Genomic DNA, 23001 nt, shown 5'->3' with positions numbered 1-23001 from the left:
GTAAAGGGCCATGAGGGGGCAAGCCATGGGCACAACCCCAGTCTTCCTCTTCCCGGACCTTTTCTTGCCACAAAGGGCTCTCTGGAGTCCTTTGGGGGCAAGGAAAGGCAAAATGGGAAGAAGAGGAATAGGCACGCCTCCTGCCTTCCTCCCCATGGATGTTGCCTGCCCTCCAGGTGCCCCATTTGGGGACACTGGGAGGGCAGGCAACGTAAGTGGGGGAGGAAGGGGGTTGGGCAGACCTCTCCCTTCTTCTCCACAGACCTTTTCCTGCCTCCAGCTGTCTCTCCCAAGACAGTTGGAGGCTGGCAAATGTCTCTGGGGAGGAGCAATTAGCACACGCCGATTGCTCCTCCTCTCCCCACCCTTTTCCCGGCCTCTGTCTCGCTTGAAGAGGCAGCTGAAGGCTGGGAGAAGACTGTGAGGAGGAGCCAGAGGTGCGCTCATCTGGCTCCTTCTCCTGAGCACCCTTTTCTATCTTCCAACTGTCTCTGAGAGACAGCTGGAGGCCAGGAAAAGGCAGGGAGGAAGAGGCATTGGCACGCGCGTGCCTCTTCTGCCTTCTCCCTTGCCCCGTGCCTGAGGAAAAGGTGTCAAGTGCCACTTCCGGCATGCGTGGCATAAGTTTGCCATCACTGCTTTAGGGTATTACCCACACAAAAATACTGTGTCTTGCACAACATTGTAGATCCAATGTATCTTCATTTTACGGGACCAAAAAAGAATTGACAGAAACAGAGAGATGTTGTTTTGAATCCAAGTAGCATTTGAATTTTGTTCATAGAATCTTTTAAAGAATGGGACTTATAGTAAGGGAAGGAAGTACACATTCATTTACACTATCTATGAATTTTCTAAGTATTTGGGCATAATAAAACCACAGTTGCTGGATACTCTCAACCAGTGACTATGGAAAGACGAGTGAGAGGAGAATGCAGTAGAGCACACAAGTATCTTTGCTTGCCTTGCAGCCCTCAGAAAGACCCTGAAATTGTGGGAAATTATTGTCCCCTTCAGTAGCTGAAAGGTACCATATATACTTTACTATAAGTCGAGAAATTTATGCCCAAAATTGACCCCAAATCTCAGGTCAACTTATTTACAGGTCAGTATGGTAATGTGATAGCAGCTCTTTCAGATTTCCCCATGTGAGAACAGTTTATTTCTCTCCTGAGCCAAGCAGAAAGAGTCCTGGGTAATTGATTGCTTTTAAACAAACAAACCTACACTGCCGCTGTCTAGGGAGTGAAGGATGAAACAAAATCTCAAATACTGAAGCAAAAAGCCTCAATTAGAGTCCCTCTTGCTGTGCACACATAGACACACTGAAGGAGCCTCCAAGTTTTACCCTCAACATCTACATAGCAAAATCCATAATTTTGGCCCCCAAACCTGCTCTCAACTTATACATGAGGCCAACTTATAGTTGAGTATATTCAGTATTTATGTCACAGTCATGTTCCATTGTATCAGAACAGGGAATATGTAACATGATATACCTTTTGAATATCAAGTATGTAATTATCTCTGTAAATCCCACAGTGATATTTGTAAGTGCAACTTTCAGCTTACCATGGAATTAAGAAAACCCTCTTTCTACGATGTTATTGTGGATATACTGTGACCTCAACAGGTATGTTCTTACTGACTAAAAGTGGAATAGGAAAGAGCTGCTGAGCTCACAGGAGGGTAAACATGGTGTTGCCACACTTTATAAAGCATTGTTGTAAGGATCTGATCTGTCCAGGGTCAAAGGGTATTTAAAAAAAACAACCTAAACTCTCTCTGTGTGTGTGTGTGTATGTGTGTGTGTGTGTGTGTGTGTGTGTAATTTTCACTGTAGAGCCTGACTTTGTTTGACCTTTAATCATAAGGTTTACTAGGCAGTGACCTATTTAAAACTCCTGTTATGAAACATGTAGTTTCATGGGGCACTGAACTTTGTCCTAACAAAATTGAATCTCTTGTTTTAACTGCAGTGTTGTGTAACCCTTGTGCACACTTTTCAGTAGGTTGTGTGTCTGTCTGTGTCTTTTTCTGTTGTTTTAAACCAAACAGCAATGGCTTCTTTTGATATAAGTAATAAATAGCAAGCTTTCAGAAGAGGTCTGTCCTCGTTATATTTTATCAAAGAGTTGTATATTCATTCTAAGGACATTTTTGGATGGTCAGTTTGCGACAGTATATAAGCATAGATATTTATTTGAACATACCTTCCCTCAAAGCATTTATTCTAAAAGCACTGTGTTTTCCCAGCATGGAAAATACTGTATCACTAAGAAATGCAATTACTCCCCCAACAAAAGCATCCTTTATTGCACGTTATGTCTGGAATATATCTGGTAACCTAGAGGTGAAGATTGGGGAGAAAACTGAACCAATCTAATTTGCATTTCTTAAATGATAATGTGGATCAGAACACATTCTCTTTCAGTTTTTGTACATTGCCAGATTTTGTGAAGCAGTCTTCAGTTGAATAAATACATGTCAAGAACATATATTAGGACAGGTTGATCAATTGCAGAAGGTGCAGGGACCAATTTTTGCCACACTGGACTTATGGTGAACCACACTGTCCTATTTTTATTTTGACAAAAATCACATGTTTAGAAGTCTGTCTGATCTCAGTTTCTGGGTATTTTGAAAGGGAATGTTAGGAGGCGACCAGTAAAACGGCTGCTGCTTGAGGCTTCCTGAAGTAGCAAAGTTGGCAGGGTTTTAGAAATTATTATCACCTGATTGACCTAGAGAGTTAATGTGAGGGCTTTGGAGAACTTAGATGCAAAAAGAGTTGGCCTTAATGTGGCCCATGTATCACTGTATCACCCCTTGCATAAGGAGAAATGTGTATAGAAGTGCATACAATACTATATTATTTTTGGAGTATATTCATCTGTCCAATCCTTGCCCTTTACTAGAAACCAAACGTGAGATTATTTGTAAACCTTGCCTTACTACGTAATCTTTCAACATCATTAGTGAGAGGTATCTCCCTCAACTCATGTTACTTTGTAATTTTTAAAAATGTCTAGATTTCTTGCCGACTGATACCACTTTTAAAAGAAGTAAGGCTATTTCCTCTTGGTTTTAGGAAGGATTGAGCTATCTTACTTCTGGGGTTAAGATGACTATTTCAAGTAGTAATCAGATGGTGTTAACACTTTAATTTTAAGTAGAAAGGCTTAATAGATACATAGATAAATATGGTCACTGTGGGTAGCAGAATAGTATCTGTAGAATGCTTCTCATCATATGCTGTATTAGAAAGCAACAGCAAATGAACTGATATTATGGTAACAATAATCAACATGCAAGAACGAGTCTGGTTGTTTCTCTTTGCAGGTAATGCTTATTACAAGATATGACAGGGGTGCCTTGGTAAGGTTTGTAACCTATTTCGGTTTATACTTTTGAAGAGTGTTAGATGGATCCTGTGTTTATGAAGGGAATCACAAAATTGCTGTGAAGGAGCTATAGTCTGCCCTGATCCCTCATTTGTCTTCCTCCTGGTAGACAGTGGTTTAAGTATGAAGTTTTTACTTTATGACTCCTTTATTTGTTGTTGTTGTTGTTGTTGTTGTTGTTGTTGTTGAAGTTGGCTTTGACGTATGATGACCATAGAGAGACCTCTAAATCACCATATCAGCAGCGTGCTCAGGTCTGCAGGTTCAGGGCCATGAATTCCTTGATTGAATCTATCCATCTGGAATGTGGACTTCCTTTTTTTCCCCCCTACTACCTTCTACTTTCCCAAACATTATTGTTTTTTCTAGTGAATCATATCTTCTCATAATATGGCCAAGGTACAACAGCCTCAAGTTAGTCATCATGGCTTCTAGTTCAGGCCTGATTTGCTCTAGGACCCAGTTATTAGTCTTTTTAGCAGTCCATGGAATCTGCACAATCCTTCTCGAGCACCACATTTCAGATGATTTAGTTTTTTTCCTATCAACTTTCATCACTGTCCAGCTTTCACAACCATACATAGAAATTGGAAATATGATGGCATGGACAATCCTAAATGTAGTATTCAGTGATACATCTTTACACTTCAGGAGCTTCTCTAGTACCTTCCAGGTCCTAGTCTTCTCCTGATTTCTTGACTACTGTCTCCATTCTGATTAATGCTTGAGCCAAGGTATGGAAAATCTTGAACTATTTCAATGTCTTCATTGTCTGCTTTAAGGTTATTTAAATCACATGCGACCATTATTTTTTGTTTTCTTAATATTCAACTATAAACTTGCCTTTGCACTTTCTTCCTTAAGTTCTTTCATTAACCGTTCCAAGTGTTAGCTATTTTCTGCTAGTAGTATGGTGTCATCTGAATATGTTAAATTGTTTCTGTTCCTCCCTCCAATTTTCATGCCTGCTTCCTCTGAGTCTAATCCTGCTTTATGTATGATATGTTTAGATACAAGTTAAACAGATAGAGTGATAAAATGCAACCTTGCTTGATCCTCCTTGCTAATTCGGAAGTATTCAATTTCTCTGTATTTTGTCCTGACACTATCCTCATGCCCTGAATACAGGTTATGCATAAGACAATCAAATGTTGTGGCACATCCATTTATTTAACAGAGTCCATAGTGCCTAAATATTCAAAATACTCAAAAGGTACCATATCCCCATGGATCTTGGAAGCTAAGTAGGGTCAGCCCTTGCTAGTACTTGGATGGGAGATTGCCAACGAATACCTGTACAACCAAAAATTGTATTGTATTTTTAGCTAACGGTAACAGCTACTGACTCTGATGGTTGCTATCGCTAGCTTGAGAACCCCATTTCAGTTCTTTCAAGCTACTGCCACTACCATTGTTTTCACCATACTCTTCTAGGCATTCTTTTAGCAAATAGGAGGAACAAGAAATTTGCTGCAACGTTCTTGTTCCCCATATCTATTTTCTGAAGAGCTCTAGCAGTGCCGAGGGGAGAGTGAGCCTTTGCAACAACTGAAATGGGCTTTTCAGCTGGTTCCCTGAATAGCTGCTACTTCAGTTTCTTATTGGCTTCTGTACAAGTTGTTTGAAAGTCCTCGGTCAAAGCAAAATTCAAATTTTTTTTCTGGCTTTAATTGATGATCTGTCTAGTTTGAAAAATCCACATCTGTATTACCTTTTCCCTCTAAGTCAATTCATTTTTAAAATCCACATCTGTTATTACCTTTTCCCTCTAAGTCAATTCATTTTTCTTGACCTTTCCCTTAAGGGATATTGAAGTGACTCAAATACAAGTGGCCGTCAGTGACTCAGATACAACACTTTGAGGATTTTCCCCCTGATTTCCTTTTGAATCCTTTATTTATAGATAAGAGTGTCGTACAGCTCTCCAGTTATGCGTTTCCCAGCGTTGATTACCATTAGTTATGCTTGATTGGGTTGTTGAGAATTGAATTTCACCAGTTCCTGAGGGGGCCATACAATTCCTGCCTTGGTACAGTCAGCCCCCAAGCATCCACAGCTTGAAAATATTTTTTTAAAGTATAAATTCCCAATAGCAAATCTTGATTTTCCATTTTATATAAGGGATACCATTTTGCTCTTTCATTATATTTAATGGGACTTGAGCATCCACAGATTTTGTTATTCACAAGGGATCCTGGAACCAAACCCCAGTGGATATCAAATCCCACTGTATATGAAAAAGACAGTGGCTAGCATGTTGGTAAGGCCAACATGTGCCTGTGTACAGTTGACCCTTCACATTTGCGGCTTTCACTTTTGCAGATTTGATTATTTGCGGTTTTGATGAATACGTTCTTTCTAGGAATCTCTAGGTCAGTGATGGCAAATCTTTCCAGGGCCAAGTGCCCCAACTAAAGGGTTTTTTGGCACTGGGGGTGGGACTTCTCTGTGCCTTTCCTGGCTTCCAGCTGTCTCTGGAGAGGCAGCTGGAGGCCAGGAAAGGTCTGGGAGGAGGAAGAACAGGTTCACACCAGTTCCTCCCCCCCCCCCCAGCGCCTTTCCCAGCTTCCATCTTTCTGGGAAAGGCAGGGAAAGCTTTCTCAGCTGGGTGCCAGGCCAAGTGGTATCTCTGGCACACGTGTCATAGGTTCACCATTTGATTAAATAGTGGATGTTGATGTTTTAATTGTTGCCTGTTTTTTAACTAATTCTATTTTATATTACTACCTATTGTAAAGTCAAAAGCTTTCATGGCCGGCATCCATAGTTTTTTGTGGGTTTTTCGGGCTATGTGGCCATGTTCCAGAAAAGTTTCTTCCTGACGTTTTGCCAGCATCTGTGGCTGGCATCTTCAGAGAAATCTGAATTCTCTGAAGATGCCAGCCAGCCACAGATGCTGGCGAAATGTCAGGAAGAAACTTTTCTGGAACATGGCCACATAGCCCGAAAAACCACAAAAAACTATTACTACCTATTGTTTCTATGTATTTTGTAGATTGTATGCCATTGGCAGATTTTATATTTTTATTGATTGATTATCTGTATGTACAGTGTTGTGTACATTTACAGCACTATAGAAATAAACTATTATTTTATTATTATTATTTCACCATCACCTCAACTAGCCAGTGAATAGTCTGAGAAAAAGCTGCAGCAGCTCAACAGTGAGCTGTGTGTCTGTATGAGAAGATAGTTCAGTTGAAAGATAGTTCAAAGTTATGACTGCTGAATTCTTAAGCTATACCATGCAATACAGGATCTCTGCCAATGGCTGTGAAGTGTTATAATGTTTAGGTCATTTAAAGTTAAGTATATAAGGCTCTGTGATACAGTGGTTTGAGTGTTGGACTATGATTCTGGAGACCTGGGTTCAGTTCTCTGCTTGGTCATGAAATCCACTGGGTGACCTTGGGCAAGTCACATTCTCTCAGCCTGAAGGAAAGACAGTGGCAAACTTCTTCTTAACAAATCTTGCCCCCCAAAAACCCATAGGGTCAGAGTCGCCATAAGTCAGAAATGATTTGAAGGCACACAACAACAACAACAACAACAACATATTAAACTCAGTGCTTTTGAATGATGCTGTTATTTTTTAAAGATTTTTTTTTAAAATGCAAACATGCCAATCTAAAGGTAATTGTATTTACAAGTGCACATTTGTACTAAATAAAAATAGTAGTGGGACCTAACATTTTAAAAAGGGAAAAGGTAAACTCTGTTGTAGTTCCATGGTCTTCATATTAACCTTTTCCCCCCTATAAATGTAACACAAGTTTCTGCTAAACACCAAGGGTAACACAGTGTAATGTCAGATTCCTTTTTTTCTATGCATCGTCACACTGTTCAGTTCTAGCAGTAAAGTGTACTTTAGAGGTTTAAAGTTTGATATTGATCAATTAGCAGTGTTCCTCCCTTTGACCCTCACTGCTTTTGCCATGCCGTTTGTGCACATGCTGTGTTTGCAGCAGAAACAAGAGCCCTTTTGTATGGAGTTGGGGGCTGGGCCCAAAGAGGACAAGATCATGAGCATCTCAGTATGATGTGATTGGCTGGGCATCCTGTACACTGCTTAACACAACAGTGACACACTGAAATTAAAGCTTGGAAAAAGGAAGCTTTATTTTGGAGTCTTATTAGGAGGCCCACCACTGTACTCTTTATATTTTTGAGAGCGCTGAATAGCTTCTTGTCCAGCTACTTTCTACTTTATAGAACTCTGTCTTCTATGTGAAGGGCTTTCTTGGACACTCCTCTATGAGGTGTTCTCTGTTAAATGTTATCCAGTACAAGTCAACTTAAAATACTGTACAAGCATAAGAAATGATGACAGGGATCTTAAAGTTGTCCATTAACATCTGAACAACAGAATGTGCAAATTTAGATTGTATGGTCAAAAACTTATGCATGATGTGAGTTGTATAGTATTTCTATTTAAATTTCATTAACTATTTCTAAATGTGTGTATACACATTCTTCTTCTTCTTGGAGGTGTCTTTCTTATCTTTTGGCAATGTATAAATGGCCACTATACAGGTTGATGTGTCTTTTGTGTAAATGTTGAAACTGAACTTAGGGGCAAACAAACCACACCGAAACGGTGGACTGCAGGCTCCTGTTTTAACTCTGGAGGGATGCTGCATCAGCCAACTGTGTGGTGTCCCTCCAGAGTAAAAAGAACCTGTGAAAAGCTGGTTCTTTTTATGGCACCTGGCTGACGTCACGGGTGCGACATTGGCGTACCGGTGATGTAAGCGATGCGCACTGACATCTGCACGCTGTGCGTTCCTTACATTATCATGGCGGTACCCATGTGGATTGGATGCCGCCATGATGCTGCAGCCCTTACAGACTAGGGTTCTGGAGCATGTGGTTGCTGCACGCTCCAGAAGCCTAGTATTGGCAGCGGCACACCGCTTCGGGCCCATCTGTCCCGGGCCTTAATTTTGGGGGATAAGCAATTAGAAGCTATAAAGACTGCATACCTAGACCAGCTAATTCTTCATTGAATTTGTTTTTAATGTAAAGCCACAATTTACAGTTCATTCGGTCCAAATAACCTGTATTAGCTTCTTTGGTAGTAGAATTTAGTTGAAATGCATAACTTAGCTATTTGTATACCATCAACTAAATGTCTGTATTAACTGTAGGTCCTTTTTGGGATCCCAGTGAAGAAGTTCAAAGAGTGTGGATTTAACAACCTTTTCCCATCCCACGTGGAAAGTTATTAACCACATTAGAAAGATAACATAACTGTTCCTGGGTTATAGTTCATCTTCAAAGGTGTTGACATCAAGGAAAATAGAATCTAGATTGGCCAAACTTAGTAGCTATAGCTTCACACATACAGCTCATGCTCCACAACAGAGTCTGCCAGCCTTTCCTTTGGTGCCTCAGAACACTATCTTTATGCCTTACTTTCTTGTTTTGTTTCTTCTGGATAGAGAAAAACCCATCCCATTACATTTTGATAAATGTAAGAACTGACAAGTTTCCATTTAGATCATTACACTTGTCCCTCCACATTTGCGGCTTTGACTATTCACTGATTTTATTAATATGTTCTCTCTAGGAATATCTAGGTCCTTCAACACAACTCTGTGGTCATTTTAAACCAAAAGTCGTACAGAAGTACCTAGGGATTCCTAGAGAGAACACTCCACTAGGCATCTGTAGCTCCTTCAGTGCAATTCTATGATCTGGCAGATGTTGACCACAGAGTTGCACTGGAGAACCTAGAGATTCCTAGAGAGGTGTTCTTTCAGGTAAAAACATAGTGCTTTTGTTATTTCTGTTTTTTTCCACATTCACGGGGGTCCTGTGCCCCTAACACTAGCAAATGTGGAAGAACGAGCGTATTTAGTTGGTTAAATAACATGCTAAGTATGAATTTACTGAATTTAATAAAGTCTGCAGTGTTAATACTATGCAAAAGTGGAATAGTTAGCAGAGAGGTTTATTTTCAGCATTCATCTTGTTTAAAAGGACAGCCAAAATCAAGTGGTATGCTTATACTGAGACTTACTGCTTCTGCCAGAATTTGTTCTTCCTTCCTTCTGCAATCCCCACAGCCTAAAAACTGCTTCTACTGAGTTGTGAAACCTTTGGAGCAGGTATATTGACACTACATAGGGCTTGCAGCAGGAGAGGTAGGAAGTCCCAATTCTTCTGGTATTGGATGCCACTGTGCAGAGTACACTATAGAAATATTTATATATTGAAATTTGGTTTGTCTGCTCATTTGGCACATGCATAGGAACTGTCGTCACTCAAAAAAATTCTGTGTTTGAGAAATGCAGGCTTCCTTACTGATATATTTTATTGCCTTGTTTTTACTGCTTTCGTTCTCAGTCTATGTCCATGATTATCTAGATCCATTTCACTCTGATTTCAGGCCTGGCTATGAAACAGAGACAGCCTTGGTCACCTTGGTGGATGACCTATGCAGAGAACTGGATAGGGGGCATATGTCCCTGTTTGTTCTGCTGGACTTCTCAGCAGCTTTCAGTACAACCGACCATGCTAGCTTTCTGGGCTGTCTCGCTGGGATGGGACTTGCAGGTACTATTTTACAGTGGCTCCATTCCTTCTTGGAGGGGCAAACCAGAAGTTGGTGCTGGGGGACTCCTGTTTGACACCCTGGCTATTGAGCTGGGGGTTCCTCGGGGTTCTCTCCCCCCCCCCCCCATGCAATTCAGATTGTGTTAAATGGGGTTACACTTTCCCTGAAGATACATGTTCGCAGTTTGGGTATACTCTGAGACTCAACTTTGAACCTGGAAATACAGCTTTCAGCAGTAGCCAGGGATGATTTGCACATTTAAAGCTTGTGTGTCTGTTCCTTGAGGTGCCGTGGTAGTGCACACCATAGTTCTATCTCATTTGAACTACTGTAATGCATTTACTTGGGACTCTCTCGGAAGGGTGTTTGGAAACTTCAGCTGGTCCAAAGAGCTCAAGCCAGACAGATAACAGGGTCAGGTTACAGAGACCATACTATGCCTCTGTAAAACAGCTCTAGGTGCAATTCAGAGTGCTGGCTATGATCCATAAAGCCCTATGTATATAATTCATGACCTGGCTTTTTAACAAACTCTATCTCCCTGTATGAGTTGGCCTGAAAGAATCAGGAGGGGCCTTTCTCTTAGTCCTACCGCCTCCACAAAGACAGTTGGTGGGGACATGAGAGAGGGCCTTCTTGGTGGCTCCCCCTAGACTCTAGAACTCTGGGAGGCCAGAATGGTCCCCTCCTTGTTGCTTTTCTGTCAACAGGGTAAACTATTTTGTTCAGACAGGCTTTTAAAACAAGGTTTTTAAAGAACAGACTCAGGGTACAGCACTGTTTAAATTGTACTGTTTTTAATTTGCTCATATTTTTTTTAAATTGTGCTTTATTCTATTATTGAGTGAAGTGTTTTAATATTATAATAGCTTAATTCTGTTTTAATGCTTTAAGTGTGGTTTTAATTGTCCTTTTAAGCTGCTTTGAGTCCCAATTTTGATGGAAAAGCAGGATATTGATGATGAGGATGGGGGAAGTGGGGGGTGGGTAGTGGCTTCTACCTGCAATAACGTTCCCTGTGGGATTTTGATTCTGTCACTTTTTTTCTCTCGTATGATTTTTAATATCTTTGACTAATAAAAAAGTCAGTGAGCTTCAAAAGCCTGCATAATATATTTTGTGCCTTTTGGTACTAATAAAGGTACAGTAGGGCCCCTATCCATTAGGGCTATGTTCCTTGTCTTGGTGCGAATATGTGGAGCTATGGATAATAGCAAACACTGTATTAGTTGACCATAGAGTTATGCTAGAGGACCACCAGATGCCTAGAGAACTGGTCTCTCTGGGCATCTGAAGACTTCCAGCATGACTTTATGATCAATCTCTGCCAGAGGTTGACCATAGAGTTGCACTGGAAGGCCTCTGGATGCCTAAAGAGACATGTTTCCCCCCAAATGCGGGTTAAGTGAAACTGTGGTTGTCAATCCTGCAGATAGGGCGATCCTACTGTATATCACAAATTCATGTATTTTGGATTTTGTTGTATCACCTCTGAGAATATATATATATAGTGGTATATGATCTATGATGGCTTTCATCATACAGGTCATCACTGGATTTGAATTATAAATGTGAAACTATAATTTAATAATAATAATAACAATAATAATAATAATAATAATATTTATATCCCACCTCTCTATCAGAGATAACCAAACGTCTATTTATTTTAGAGAGAGGTTCTATTTATTTTAGTTGAATACTGAAATATGGTTAAGACCAACAATGAACTGAAGGAGAAAAATGTAAACTGCAGAGATGGAAGGAAATGTCATTCAACCCTGATTAAAACAGGTCATCCTGAGAATATGGTAAATGCTAAAAATAGGGAGCTGCCATAGCAGAGTTAAAACTTCTCATCCTCTAATTCGAATTATTGTATATACGCAATTATAAATTGACCTCATGTATAAGTTGAGCGCAGGTTTGGGGTCCAGAATTATGGGTTTTGATATGACCCATGGATAAGTCCAGGGTAAAACTGAAGGACATGTAACAGAGAATCTAAGCAAAGGAAAACAATGCCAAATAACTTACAAAATTCCAACAGGAATAACTGCACACACTAAAGATTGGATGTATGAGAAAGTGGGGGCAGGGGAGTGCCTCCAGGATAGATTACACTTGCCTTTCACCAGTTGATGGTTCCTTTTTTGATAATAGTTAAAATACAGAACTTACATTGACTCATGTTTTTTGGGTCAGTAAAGACTTGCTCACCTTGGCTGTATTTTTCCTGGATGTCTTTCCAGATATCCTTGTTATTTGTTTTTAGATTGGATTTTAAAACAAGTAAATACACATGAATTGTACAGAGTTCTTGGTCAATAGAAATCTCTTAAGAAGTTCTGTCATTTTCTGAAATATTTTTTTCCAAACTCCTTATTGTTTAGGCTTCTCAGCTGATTGATAAAGCCCAATTATTTATGTTCTGTTCTGTATTTGAACAGTGTGTAACTCATGAATAATGAAAAGAATAAGACTATTTAAAAATAGTCTTCTCAGAGAGTTAGTGCTTCGTATGTTTTGTCTCATCAGGTATACTGCTTTTCATCCCAACAACAAAAAAATGTTTATGCCATTTGTATAGAAGCCTTACTTACCAAAAGGTATCACTGTTAAATATAGAAAATTACTTTTGTGCATAGAAATATTAGCAGCTATGTTAATGTTGCCACTTTCTAGAAATAAAGCAAATGTAAATAAGTTGGGGAAAGAGAGAAAAAATTGATCATACGTCAGTGAAACTGTGAATAGGATATACCTGTATTATAATTTTTTGAGATGTTTCATCCAGAGGAGAGTCAGCACTTTTGGCAGTTGAATTAGATAAGCAACAGAATATGCACAATGATATATATATATATATATATATATATATATATATATATATATATTCCATAGTATTATTTTTTTATATTATTATTAGTGATTGCCAGCAGTAAAACACGTTAAAATAAACATGCATGTCTTAACATTATTTTATTATGGAGAAGCTGATTGGCTTCTTCACCCAAGTAATTTCAAACAAACACAAATCACTGTCAGTTGGTTTAAAGATAGTAATATTTTGACAGGGTCAACCAATTGTGTTTGGCTGGGTTTAGTAGCCAGATGTTATTTTTTTCTAGTTAGCTGTAAAGTCCACTCCCCCCCCATACCACTATAATCATTAAAAAAAAAAACAAGAGCGAGAGAGAGAGAGCGCATTGTAGTAGCTTCTGGTTTAAAACCCTTGAATAAAGTTTCCATTTAATGTAATGGAATCTGTGAATTTTGGAATTATCTCTAGGAAATTAACAAAATTGTCCAGGGAACGGAAATAATTTACATCCATATTGTGTGAGTGGACTTCCACTTGTGCCATGGACTTTTCCTGTCCTCCCCCCCCCCCCCGCCCGGCAGTCTCCAGTCATCCAAAGCAGATTTTAGGAAAGTGGGGGTGCAAAGCAAAGGAGAATCAGCTCGACTGGTAGAAGGTGTTTTACTATAGATAAGCACAGTTGCTTATAGTAGTTTTGCATAACCTTCCACTGTTCTCTCTTTAGCACATTGCTGCATTGGTTGGAATACAGGATTTGATTTCTTGAAGCCTTTTTATTATGTGTATTTTGATATATTTATTGAACCCAATTAACTGGAGATCTACATTGTTGGTTAATGCAGGAACCTGTTTGCAGTTCAAATGGAAATTTCTGAAGAACCATTTATTTAATTGGTTGTTGTTTGTTATGTTAAAGCATAGTGCCTTTCTCCCCCTTTACCTGTGCATTGTCCATGATAATTAATTCCCTCCTCTTTTTTTTAGGAGTTCTATGAACATACAAAAACACTTTGGCAAGATGAAGGTGTAAAAGCTTGCTATGAGCGATCTAATGAGTATCAGTTGATTGATTGTGCACAGTAGTAAGTACAGTTTCACTTACCGTTCTTTCTTGTGTGGGATGGGGGGATAAATATGGGAAACATTTCTTATTTTAATCTTCCATTCAAAAAATATGTGTAACTTTATTGTGAATAGAGAAATGGTTTTATATGTACTTAAACCCAGGGTCAGAAACTGTGATCATTGTTCAACTTTATAAGAAATCTTATCTTGTGGTTTTCTCCTTCTGTCCTCTGTAATTTTATTTGTTCTGGGACTGTATTTGTTCTTGACTTTTGCATATGGAAGAGCTATGTAGAGATAGCTATATAGATGACTTGTCCTAATGGGTTTTTAAAAAACATAGATCTATTTTGCATTGCCAATCAGTTATAGGTAATCGCCAAAAAGTATGTGAAAGACTGCTTAGGCTATTCAGCAGTTAGCATGCAGTTTTGAAAAGTTCTTATTGTGTGTACCTTCAGCATGAAAACTGTAACATAATTAAAGAACTGATTCCAGTCCAGTAATTTGCAATGGTGATGTGTGGAATGCTTTTTTAAAAAATCAATGGCTTTCGATGGGAAGATAATGTTGTGAGTTAGTTTTACAGTCAGCCCTCCACACTCATGGGTTTAACTGTTGTTGATTATTGATTATTCTTGAGTTTGCTTGAAGATGAAGAATGAACAGACAGGTGAGCGGGCAGACAGCTGGACACAGGATGCGGGAGATGCCCCTGGCCAGCCTCTGCTTCCTCCTAGCCGCTGCCCTCCTGCCTGGTGAGCCTGCATCCTGGTGTTTCACTAGCCAGCCCACCAGCCGGCATCCATCCATTTGTCTTCTGTCCTTGGCTCTACCGCATTCCTCCCGCCCACACCTGGTCCTTCCCTCTTGGTAGCCAGCCCAGAGGCAGAGTCAGCATGAGGGAAGGAAGGGGCTCTGCTCTCTGCACACCTCTTATGGCCTTCCTACCACTTATCCTGGTCACCCTCCCAGACTCTTTTCTTCTGCAGCATCCAATGCCTCCATGTGCACCATAGCTGCAGAAGAGAGAGGCAGAGGGCAAGTGGATAGAGGGCCCCAAGATAGAGGACTCTCAAGGATCCTGTCACCCCTTCCCAGCCATATTTCTGGCAGGCCTAGAGATATACTCTGCCCTTCCACTAGAACACATTTCTGTTATTACTCTGAAAATAAAAATGAGAGTGGGAATGTGAGAAACTAAGGGGCTCTACACACTGCCCCTAAAGGGCGGTGGCAGTTTGGAATGGTGCACGGCATCATGATGCCCTGGGAGTGGAGTCAGGGCATCCATCATCAGGATGCTGTGTCCTGAGTCCACCCATAGGCCAGCTGTTTGGGCCCATCTGCATAGGGCCTTAATCTATTTGTAGAAGTTTTAAGCATGGTGTATATTTATTTATGAAAAAAAATCAAGCAGGTAGATGTGGCAGTGGCCAAACTGGCCTGAACTGTTGCATTTGAGTGCTTTGGTTAAGATCCACTATTATATGTATGGCTTCCTAGTGCCTTCTGTGACTTTTGTCCTCTCTCTTTCCTCAGGGGATGGTCCCAAGTATAATACCTATTTAAATCATCAACATATTCATGAATGGAGATGTTGGTGTTGTATAAATATGTATTTATATTTTGCCATCCAGCAATACTACAATAGCAATTGTGAAACATTTTTATATTTAGTATCTAGACTCTTACTTAATAAACCATGGCCTTAATCCAGTTGTCAGCCTGAATGCCGGTAAACCTATTAAAATTAGTGGAACTTGTATAGGTGACTTTACTTACCAAGTTCACACTGATTCAGTGAGATTCTGCTGTATTTGGGATTAACAGTTGGTTTTATGCATTAAATGCTGTTATGTTTATGAGTGATTTACTACTTCTCATTCCTGATTTATTGATACAACACCCACAGCCTACACAACTAATGAGTACATTATGTATTACTACTGTATTTCCAAAATGAATAAAAAGAAACTTAAGTCAAAATGACACACAGTGTGTATTCACCTAGCTGTTTTAAACTGCTTACCTGCTTTGTAAACAAACATTTAATTGATTACATTTCAACCATTTCTGGAAAAAAAAATTCCGTGGAAGAGTGTTAAGGGAAACTTTATCAGTGTTTTCTCTTCATGATCTAAGTTGTCTCAGTTTAAATCAATCCATCCTAACTAGTGAGCTAGTTCTGTGGGCCGCTTCCCTGTTAAACAGTGCATTGTCATAATCAGGGGTCGGCAACCCCCGGCCTGCGGAGGCATCAGGACCGGCCCCAGCCCGGTCCTGACGCCACCTCCTCCTCCTCCTGGGCCACTTGACCGCGCTGCCCTCCTCCTCCTCCACAGCACGGAGGAGGAAGAGGAGGGCCGCTCAGCCTGGGACAGAGGAGGCAAAAGGGGAAGTACCACGCCGCCCTCCCTGACTCCCCGTGCGGGCCCACGCCACCCACCTCCTTCTCCTCTGCCTGCTCCGCCCCGCCCCCAGGCCACATGGCGCATGGAGGAGGGGGAGGGGGAGGGGGAGAAGAAAGAAGAGGACGAAGAGGAGGAGGGGGGAGCAGAAGGAGGAGGGGGAGGGGGAGCAGGAGGAGGAGGGGGAGGGGGAGCAGGAGGAGGAAGAGGAGGGGGAGCAGAAGGAGGAGGAAGAAGAGGAGGAAGGAAGAGGTGGTGAGTGGACAAGAGGCCTCAAGGTTTTTAAAATTTTTATTTTGCGTGCTTTTAATGCTAACAAGTCTCCCTTGGTTTGACAATGATAGTGTGATGATGATGAGGAGAAGGAGGAGAGTCAGCTTGAGAGGCATGCATGCACTGTTTCTGAAGCCAAGAGAGTGTGACTTTCCAAAGTGCCTTTTCTGTGTGTTTTTGGTTCTTTAATGGTGATATTGATATCAGAAAGCCTCTGAGGCAAGGTCAATGTAAATTGCTGTGATTTTTACAAACTCATGCGCAGTGAAGAAAAACCAAAGTCCCTTGACCAAGTACACACTTCTGAGAAGTACACTTGGTGCAAGAACTGTGAAACCACCTTGACATGTTCAATATGCATAGCCATGTGAACCCATGTTCAGTGTGAAACCCAAAGAGTTTGGTTATGCAATAAGCCTCTGAAATATGCAAGAGGCCATGTTAAGTAAAGCCATGTTCAATGCCCAAATGTGCTGTTTGGAATGGGGGGAGAGGGGGTTGGCCAGAAAGGGAAGTCCATTTCTGCCATCTGTCTAGGAATAATGCCCAAATGTCCTCCATTTTGATAATGCCTAAGAAACATGCATTTAGATTAACATTTTTAAAAAATCATCAATTTTTTTGCATGTCCTCCATTTTTTAAAAATGTGTCCAACATTTGAAAATGTTGTCCTATATTATTTAATTATTTATTTTTTGGGTCTTCCCCCCCCCCTCCCCGTTGTCTGGGGACACCAACCCGGCCCCCGGCTCAAAAAGGTTGCCTACCCCTGGTCGTAATGGTAGAAAAGAAAGGTGAATAAAAGTGTTTCTGTCTTTTTTTTAAAGTGTGAGCATATGTTTGAAGAAAGTGAAGTATCATGGTGATACACTTCAGTTATTGTTCCTTGACGTAGTCTGGCTTCAGGTGTACATCCTGATCTCTGGGTATTCAAGATCTTGTTCCTGCCCAGATTGGTCACTGGTACATCTAGGTTTGACCATATAACACCAGTGTTAAAATCTGTTCACTTGCTGCTAATTAGCTTCCGGGCTCAGTACAAGGTGTTGGTTAAAGCCCTACATGGCTCAGGCCCAAGTTACTTGCGGGAATGCCTCTCCCTACACAATCCACCCTGCACTCTCAGAACATCAGGGGAGTACTTATTGGAACATCATAATACTAGGTTAATGACAACTTCCCACAGGGTGTTTACAGCTGCGGTTCCAAAATTATGGAATAGCTTATCGGAAGAGATCCGTCTCATCAATATGTTAGAGGCCTTTAAGAAGGCACTCAAAACAGATCTCTTCCAGCAGGCTTATCCATCGGACTCCATATAAAAGCTTATGAAAATGTTCCATTCTTGACTATGATTATTGGCTACTGCTGAACTGTCTTTAGAGAACTAATAGGGATGTGGTAAATTCAGTATTAGTGTTTTATCACTTGTATTTGTATTATTGTATTATTTTATTGATGTAATTCCGCCTTGATCCTTGGGAGAGACGGGGAATTTAATAAACTTTATGTTGTTGTTGTTGTTGTTGTTGTTGTTGTTGTTATATGATCCTGTTTCTGTATTTATAAGCATGTGGGTATGATTTGGAGATTTTGTGCATTTGTGGAAAGGGATTCTTGTGAGTAGGATATGTTGGGGACACAGTAGTACAGGTTTATACTGAAGGGAGAATACCTTCTGGAGCATTCAAGGCTTGGTAAAATAAGGACAACAGTTCAATAGTTCAGTTTTGTTTTTTGTTTTGTTTTTGTTTTTAAAAGGCTGTTTTTAAAGTCATTTTCATTGAGCTGTTATCAGGCATGCTTACTACATAACAATTTCAGTCCATTGTTGGACTGGGAACAAGCTATGGGTGCATGCACTTCCCCCCTCCCCTTTCTGTGTCTCACTTCTCTTGTGCCTTTGTTCAGCACTTCTGGGATTTAACCCCCAATTTTACATGATAACCTAGCTCTCAGTGACATTGCTGTGTGTAACGAATGTTGGTTATTGGACATATTAACATAATGTTTTGTTTGATCCCAAAGTTTTTTTTTAGACTTTCTCAGCTTGTAGCAGATAACATTAAATGTGTTTCAAGCTCTGCTCCCTTCTATTCTGCTTGGGAAATAAGTACTATATATGATGGAAACAGGAATTAAAGTGTTATGGAACCTGACCCATGCACAGTACATGCCATGTATTGCTTTGTAACAGGCATTTGATGATAATTTTGCACATTTTTTGGTGTTGTGCCAAAAATGTGAAAAAGAGAAGCAAGCTTCAGGGTAGGAGTACAGATTAGTGCACAATGCACATTTTGTTTGATTTTGAAAAACATCTTAGCCACAGGTAATAGGAAATATTTCTACCTGACCCTTTTGAGACCTGCTGCAAGTTCAAACAATATTGGGCTATATGGACAAACAATCTTACCAGGTATAAAGGAATTCTGTATATATCAAGATCACAAATATGACTGGCATGGTACACATTTGAATAGTCATGTAGACCCTCCCATCCCTACCAATCCCAGGAGAAAATGGCATCTATTCAATATTAGGCTGTTCAGAAAGGACAGTACATTACAAAAGTGTGGTTCCTGTATAGCAGGATGAATGAATACTAAGCATCAATTGCTGTGAAGTGATGAGTTGATCTTTGCAATCCCTGCTCTTGGCAGTGAACTTTTATTTGCTCTCATTTGCAGTCCTCATGCCTGCCAAGATGACAGAGTTAGGCCCTGGCCCATGACCTCTCTTAACCTCTGTTCTTCGAGAGGCTTTAAACCCCTCTGGTTGACAAGTTTTTTCAAACATATGATACTAGAATTCTTGATTTAAGTCACTATATTGATTCTGCAGCAAAGTGAACCATATTATGTCCTCAGGTTTTGATAGCACTTCCCCATGGAGAAAAGAGTTCTGTCAGTGGACCTTGCTAATGGCCATAGTCACAACAATCTATGCAAGCGAATAAAGAAATAGTTTGATCAGAAATCATTGAGCATAAAATAAAAAATATGTAATTAGAGAGAGTCATCCTGACCAAAATGTCTTAATTTCCATCATGTCTTTGCCTTTTTCTCCCATACCATATACAACTGTAGAGGGGTGTGACCTCTTCCATAGTCCATTGTATTTTTAGGAACAGGTATATTTCTTATCATGCCACACTTTGTCAGTACTGCTGCATAATCCTGTCAGTGTTTTGTGCTAAACATATTAACTGCTTTGACAGATTTTCCCTATGGAAATCTGCAGTCACTGTTCTCAGGGGTTATCTTTTTGATTTGCAGTTATTTGTAACACTTTTTATGTAAGTTGATATGGGAAATCCAAGACTATAGATTGTCTTTATTTAATCATGATCATGCTATGCCACAGCATATGCTTTATAGACCTGCGAAGCTTGTTACTGTAGATGAACCCTTGCTCAGTTTGGAAGTTTAGCTAACTCTGGCTCCCTTCAGCTTCTGTACTTCCTACTTGCTTATACAGAAGTATGCAGCTTGGGGGGTGGATTTCCCTTCCCTTAACTGGGTTTACCAAACTGGTTACTTTCACTTTGGCGTTTAAAAAATGTTCAGTCTTGAGCCAGGGATTTGACACAAAGAACTATGAAAGTTAGGCAAGAAACCATAGCACTCCTTGGCTTTCAGGATCCTTTTGTACAGCAATTAAGAATAATTGTTCAGAACTTAAATTTGAAGTTTTTGTCTTACCTAGGGATGGGGGGAAATTTTGATCAGTTCACAATTTGGCATGAACTTACTGAATTCACATTTTCAAACTGACATGTAAATCAGAATGCTGTATTTACTGTATTTCTTTAGAATTTTACAACACAATTCTCTGTATTGTACAGGAAATGCATATAAAATGTGTGTATTGGGAATATACAAACAGCCCTTATACTAGGTGAAATTACTTGCAAAATGCATGCATTAGGAAGAATGCTTACAAATGTGTGTATATTAAGAGACATCACAAAAGTGCTTACAACTATTTTTTTAAATGTGTAAACATAGGTGGAAAAATGAAATAAGGGCTGTGAGGCATTGAGAGAAACAAAATTGATAACCCTTAGCCTTGTCAGTATTACCTAGAATCTGAATAACAGATATTCAATATAATATTAAAAAAACATATAAAATAGCACAAAACTGGTTTTATCGTTGTGGGAATATCCTGTGGTAGTGATCCGTATAAAAAGTGAATGAGATTGGGAAAAGGCTATCATATAAGAACAAATGAAGAACTGCTTACCTCATATTTTAATACTGAATAGTTATTTTAAATATGAGCTGTCTGGAAAATGATATAAAAGGCTATCAGTGGTGTGAAATTTTCTTGTCTTTACTTATCTGATGTGTAGTAGGCTTAGCAATTTGTTCTCCTTGAAATTTCTTCTACTGTACTGTATTTTGATTGGATTTTATTTTGGAAGGATACATGTGTACACATCCTTTTTATCTTGTATCCATAATGGTGAAGAAAGTCGTAAATACTTTAATACAGAAATAATCAATAAAAATTAGAGATTTCGTGTGATATTGTTCCATTATTGACTTTGTTCCTATTCTCATGCCTCATAAATGGCCTTACAATGTACATTAAAAAAGCTGTTGCCCCCCACCATTTAAATATCCCCATCATTCCATCATTTTCCTAGTGATTTTTCTTATAGCCTCACTATTTAAAGGTTTTCAGTGCATATCTCTAAGTTAAGGTTTCCTGGATTTTAACTCAGGTGGAAAAGGAAATAAGCCAAGGGAAGCCATTTGCAAGCTGTTTTACACCCCTCTGACTTCAGGAAGGGCTGGAAGTAGCATGAGAAAACTTACTCTCATGCTGTTTCCTGCATGTTTGCCTCAGCATGTTTACTTGCCTTCTGCTATTTCAAGGGAAGACGTGGAGGCTTAAGAGGTTGGCAATGTAGGTTCAGCAACCTATACTTTTTCTCGCACTTCAATGTGAGCAAAATGACAGTGATAGCTTGAAAGAGGTTCAGCAGCCATGGAGGGCCTGTAAGAATCAAGAATTTGCAGAGAATGGTTCTTTTTGGTGCGCAGGGACGATGTCATCAGTGCACCATTGGCCCATTGTGACGCATCCATGACGCAAGAGCGGCATCCAGAGGTGCGGATGCTGCGCCACACTTGCGTCATATATGTGCGTGCCATATGGACGGTGCCACGTAAAGATGGCACCATCCATACATGTTAGGGTTTTGGAGCGTGAGGATGCTGCGCACTCCAGAACCCTAAAATTGGCCCCAGGCCGCCACAAACCGGCGGTCTGTACTGGGCCTTGGCCTACTTTCTCAGATACAACAGCTGGTGTTTGCATACAAAAAAATCCAGTACATGAAGAAGAATGATTGTTGAAGCAATCTATATTGAACTCAAAGACAGTTGGTGAAGGATAGAAGAAGAAAAAGGAAGAGCCACACATGGTGCATTTTTGTAAGATGGGCTCTAAACTTAATGTGATAGCCTCTTTAAAGAATGTCTCCAGGTGTCTTTCTATACCTGAAGTACTACACAGGAAGACATGATGCATCTGCCCAGATGCCTTGTTAAGTCCCTCTAACCTCCAGATGTTTGATTTTGCTCTCAGAAGTGTTTTCACATAGCCAAATATAATTGGATTTGTAGAGGCATGACATAATCCATCATTGGATCAACTATGTTTTAGTACAGGTGATAAGATCTCAGTTGCCAAACCATTAGTTAGCATTCAAGATTGTCATTCAGGTTCACAAACTCCTTTTCCCTCCCTTTCCTGGATTGCAGTTCCTGTGAAGCCTGAAACAGCATAATCATATATTAGAGATCAAAACTGGGATATAATCTTGATTTTAGTCTTCAATTAGAGAGAGAATGGTGATGAGTAGTAACTAAAATCACATTGCTTCTGACACCATGCTAAACCAAGAGTGAACAACCTTTTTGCTTCCTTCCCCAGCTTTATGCACAGTAGGTGGCAGGTTGGGGGACTACTTCCCAATGATGTGCAGAACCTAAGTTCCATTTAACAAACTGGTTGACACTGAAAGGTGTACTGACGGCTCCATCTCTCAGTTGGTCCCTGCACTAATAATCTAGGAAAGGGAGAGTGAATTGGTGGAGTGCACATAATTTGGCTAAGGGCTTCATTTAGCTTAGAGGTTGCTAATGTATGTTTTTACATTGTAGTTATCAATAATAAGAAGAGAATTTGTATGGTTTGGCCTAGGTTGAAATGACATCTGAACTGAGTCTCTTGCTCTCTAGGAAACAATTTTCCGTGGTAGTTGTTTCATAGTAGAATGCTGTTGCTGATATAGTTGTAAGAATTGCTAGTTAGTAAGGACTTAAAATAGTTGTGGGTAAATGTAGAAGAGGAGCATTCCAGGAATATATGACTATTGTGAGAGCTTACATGGTGTAATGGTTTGGGTGTTGGATTACACCTCTGGAAACCAGGTTTAGAATCCCTGC

The 23001-nt window shown here is 40.0% G+C and overlaps 1 protein-coding gene across 10 annotated transcripts in view; it reads left to right on the top strand.

Annotated features, from left to right (window-relative positions):
- LOC149315604 (guanine nucleotide-binding protein G(s) subunit alpha-like) overlaps positions 1 to 23001 on the top strand; it is a 155252-nt gene that overhangs the window by 90312 nt on the left and 41939 nt on the right. For all 10 annotated transcript variants that reach the window (XM_089513726.1, XM_089513725.1, XM_089513722.1 and 7 more), the window contains exon 5: positions 13772 to 13869. In XM_089513726.1, the coding sequence (XP_089369852.1) occupies positions 13772 to 13869 (98 nt within the window). The remainder of the gene's footprint in view (positions 1 to 13771; positions 13870 to 23001) is intronic.

This window comes from Sceloporus occidentalis, unplaced genomic scaffold (genome assembly GCF_023333645.1).
Source record: "Sceloporus occidentalis isolate IW3139 unplaced genomic scaffold, rSceOcc1.0.p SCAF_3, whole genome shotgun sequence".
Lineage (NCBI taxonomy): Eukaryota > Metazoa > Chordata > Lepidosauria > Squamata > Phrynosomatidae > Sceloporus > Sceloporus occidentalis.
Note: the sequence above shows the minus strand (reverse complement) of the source record. Positions and strands in the feature narration are given on the sequence as shown.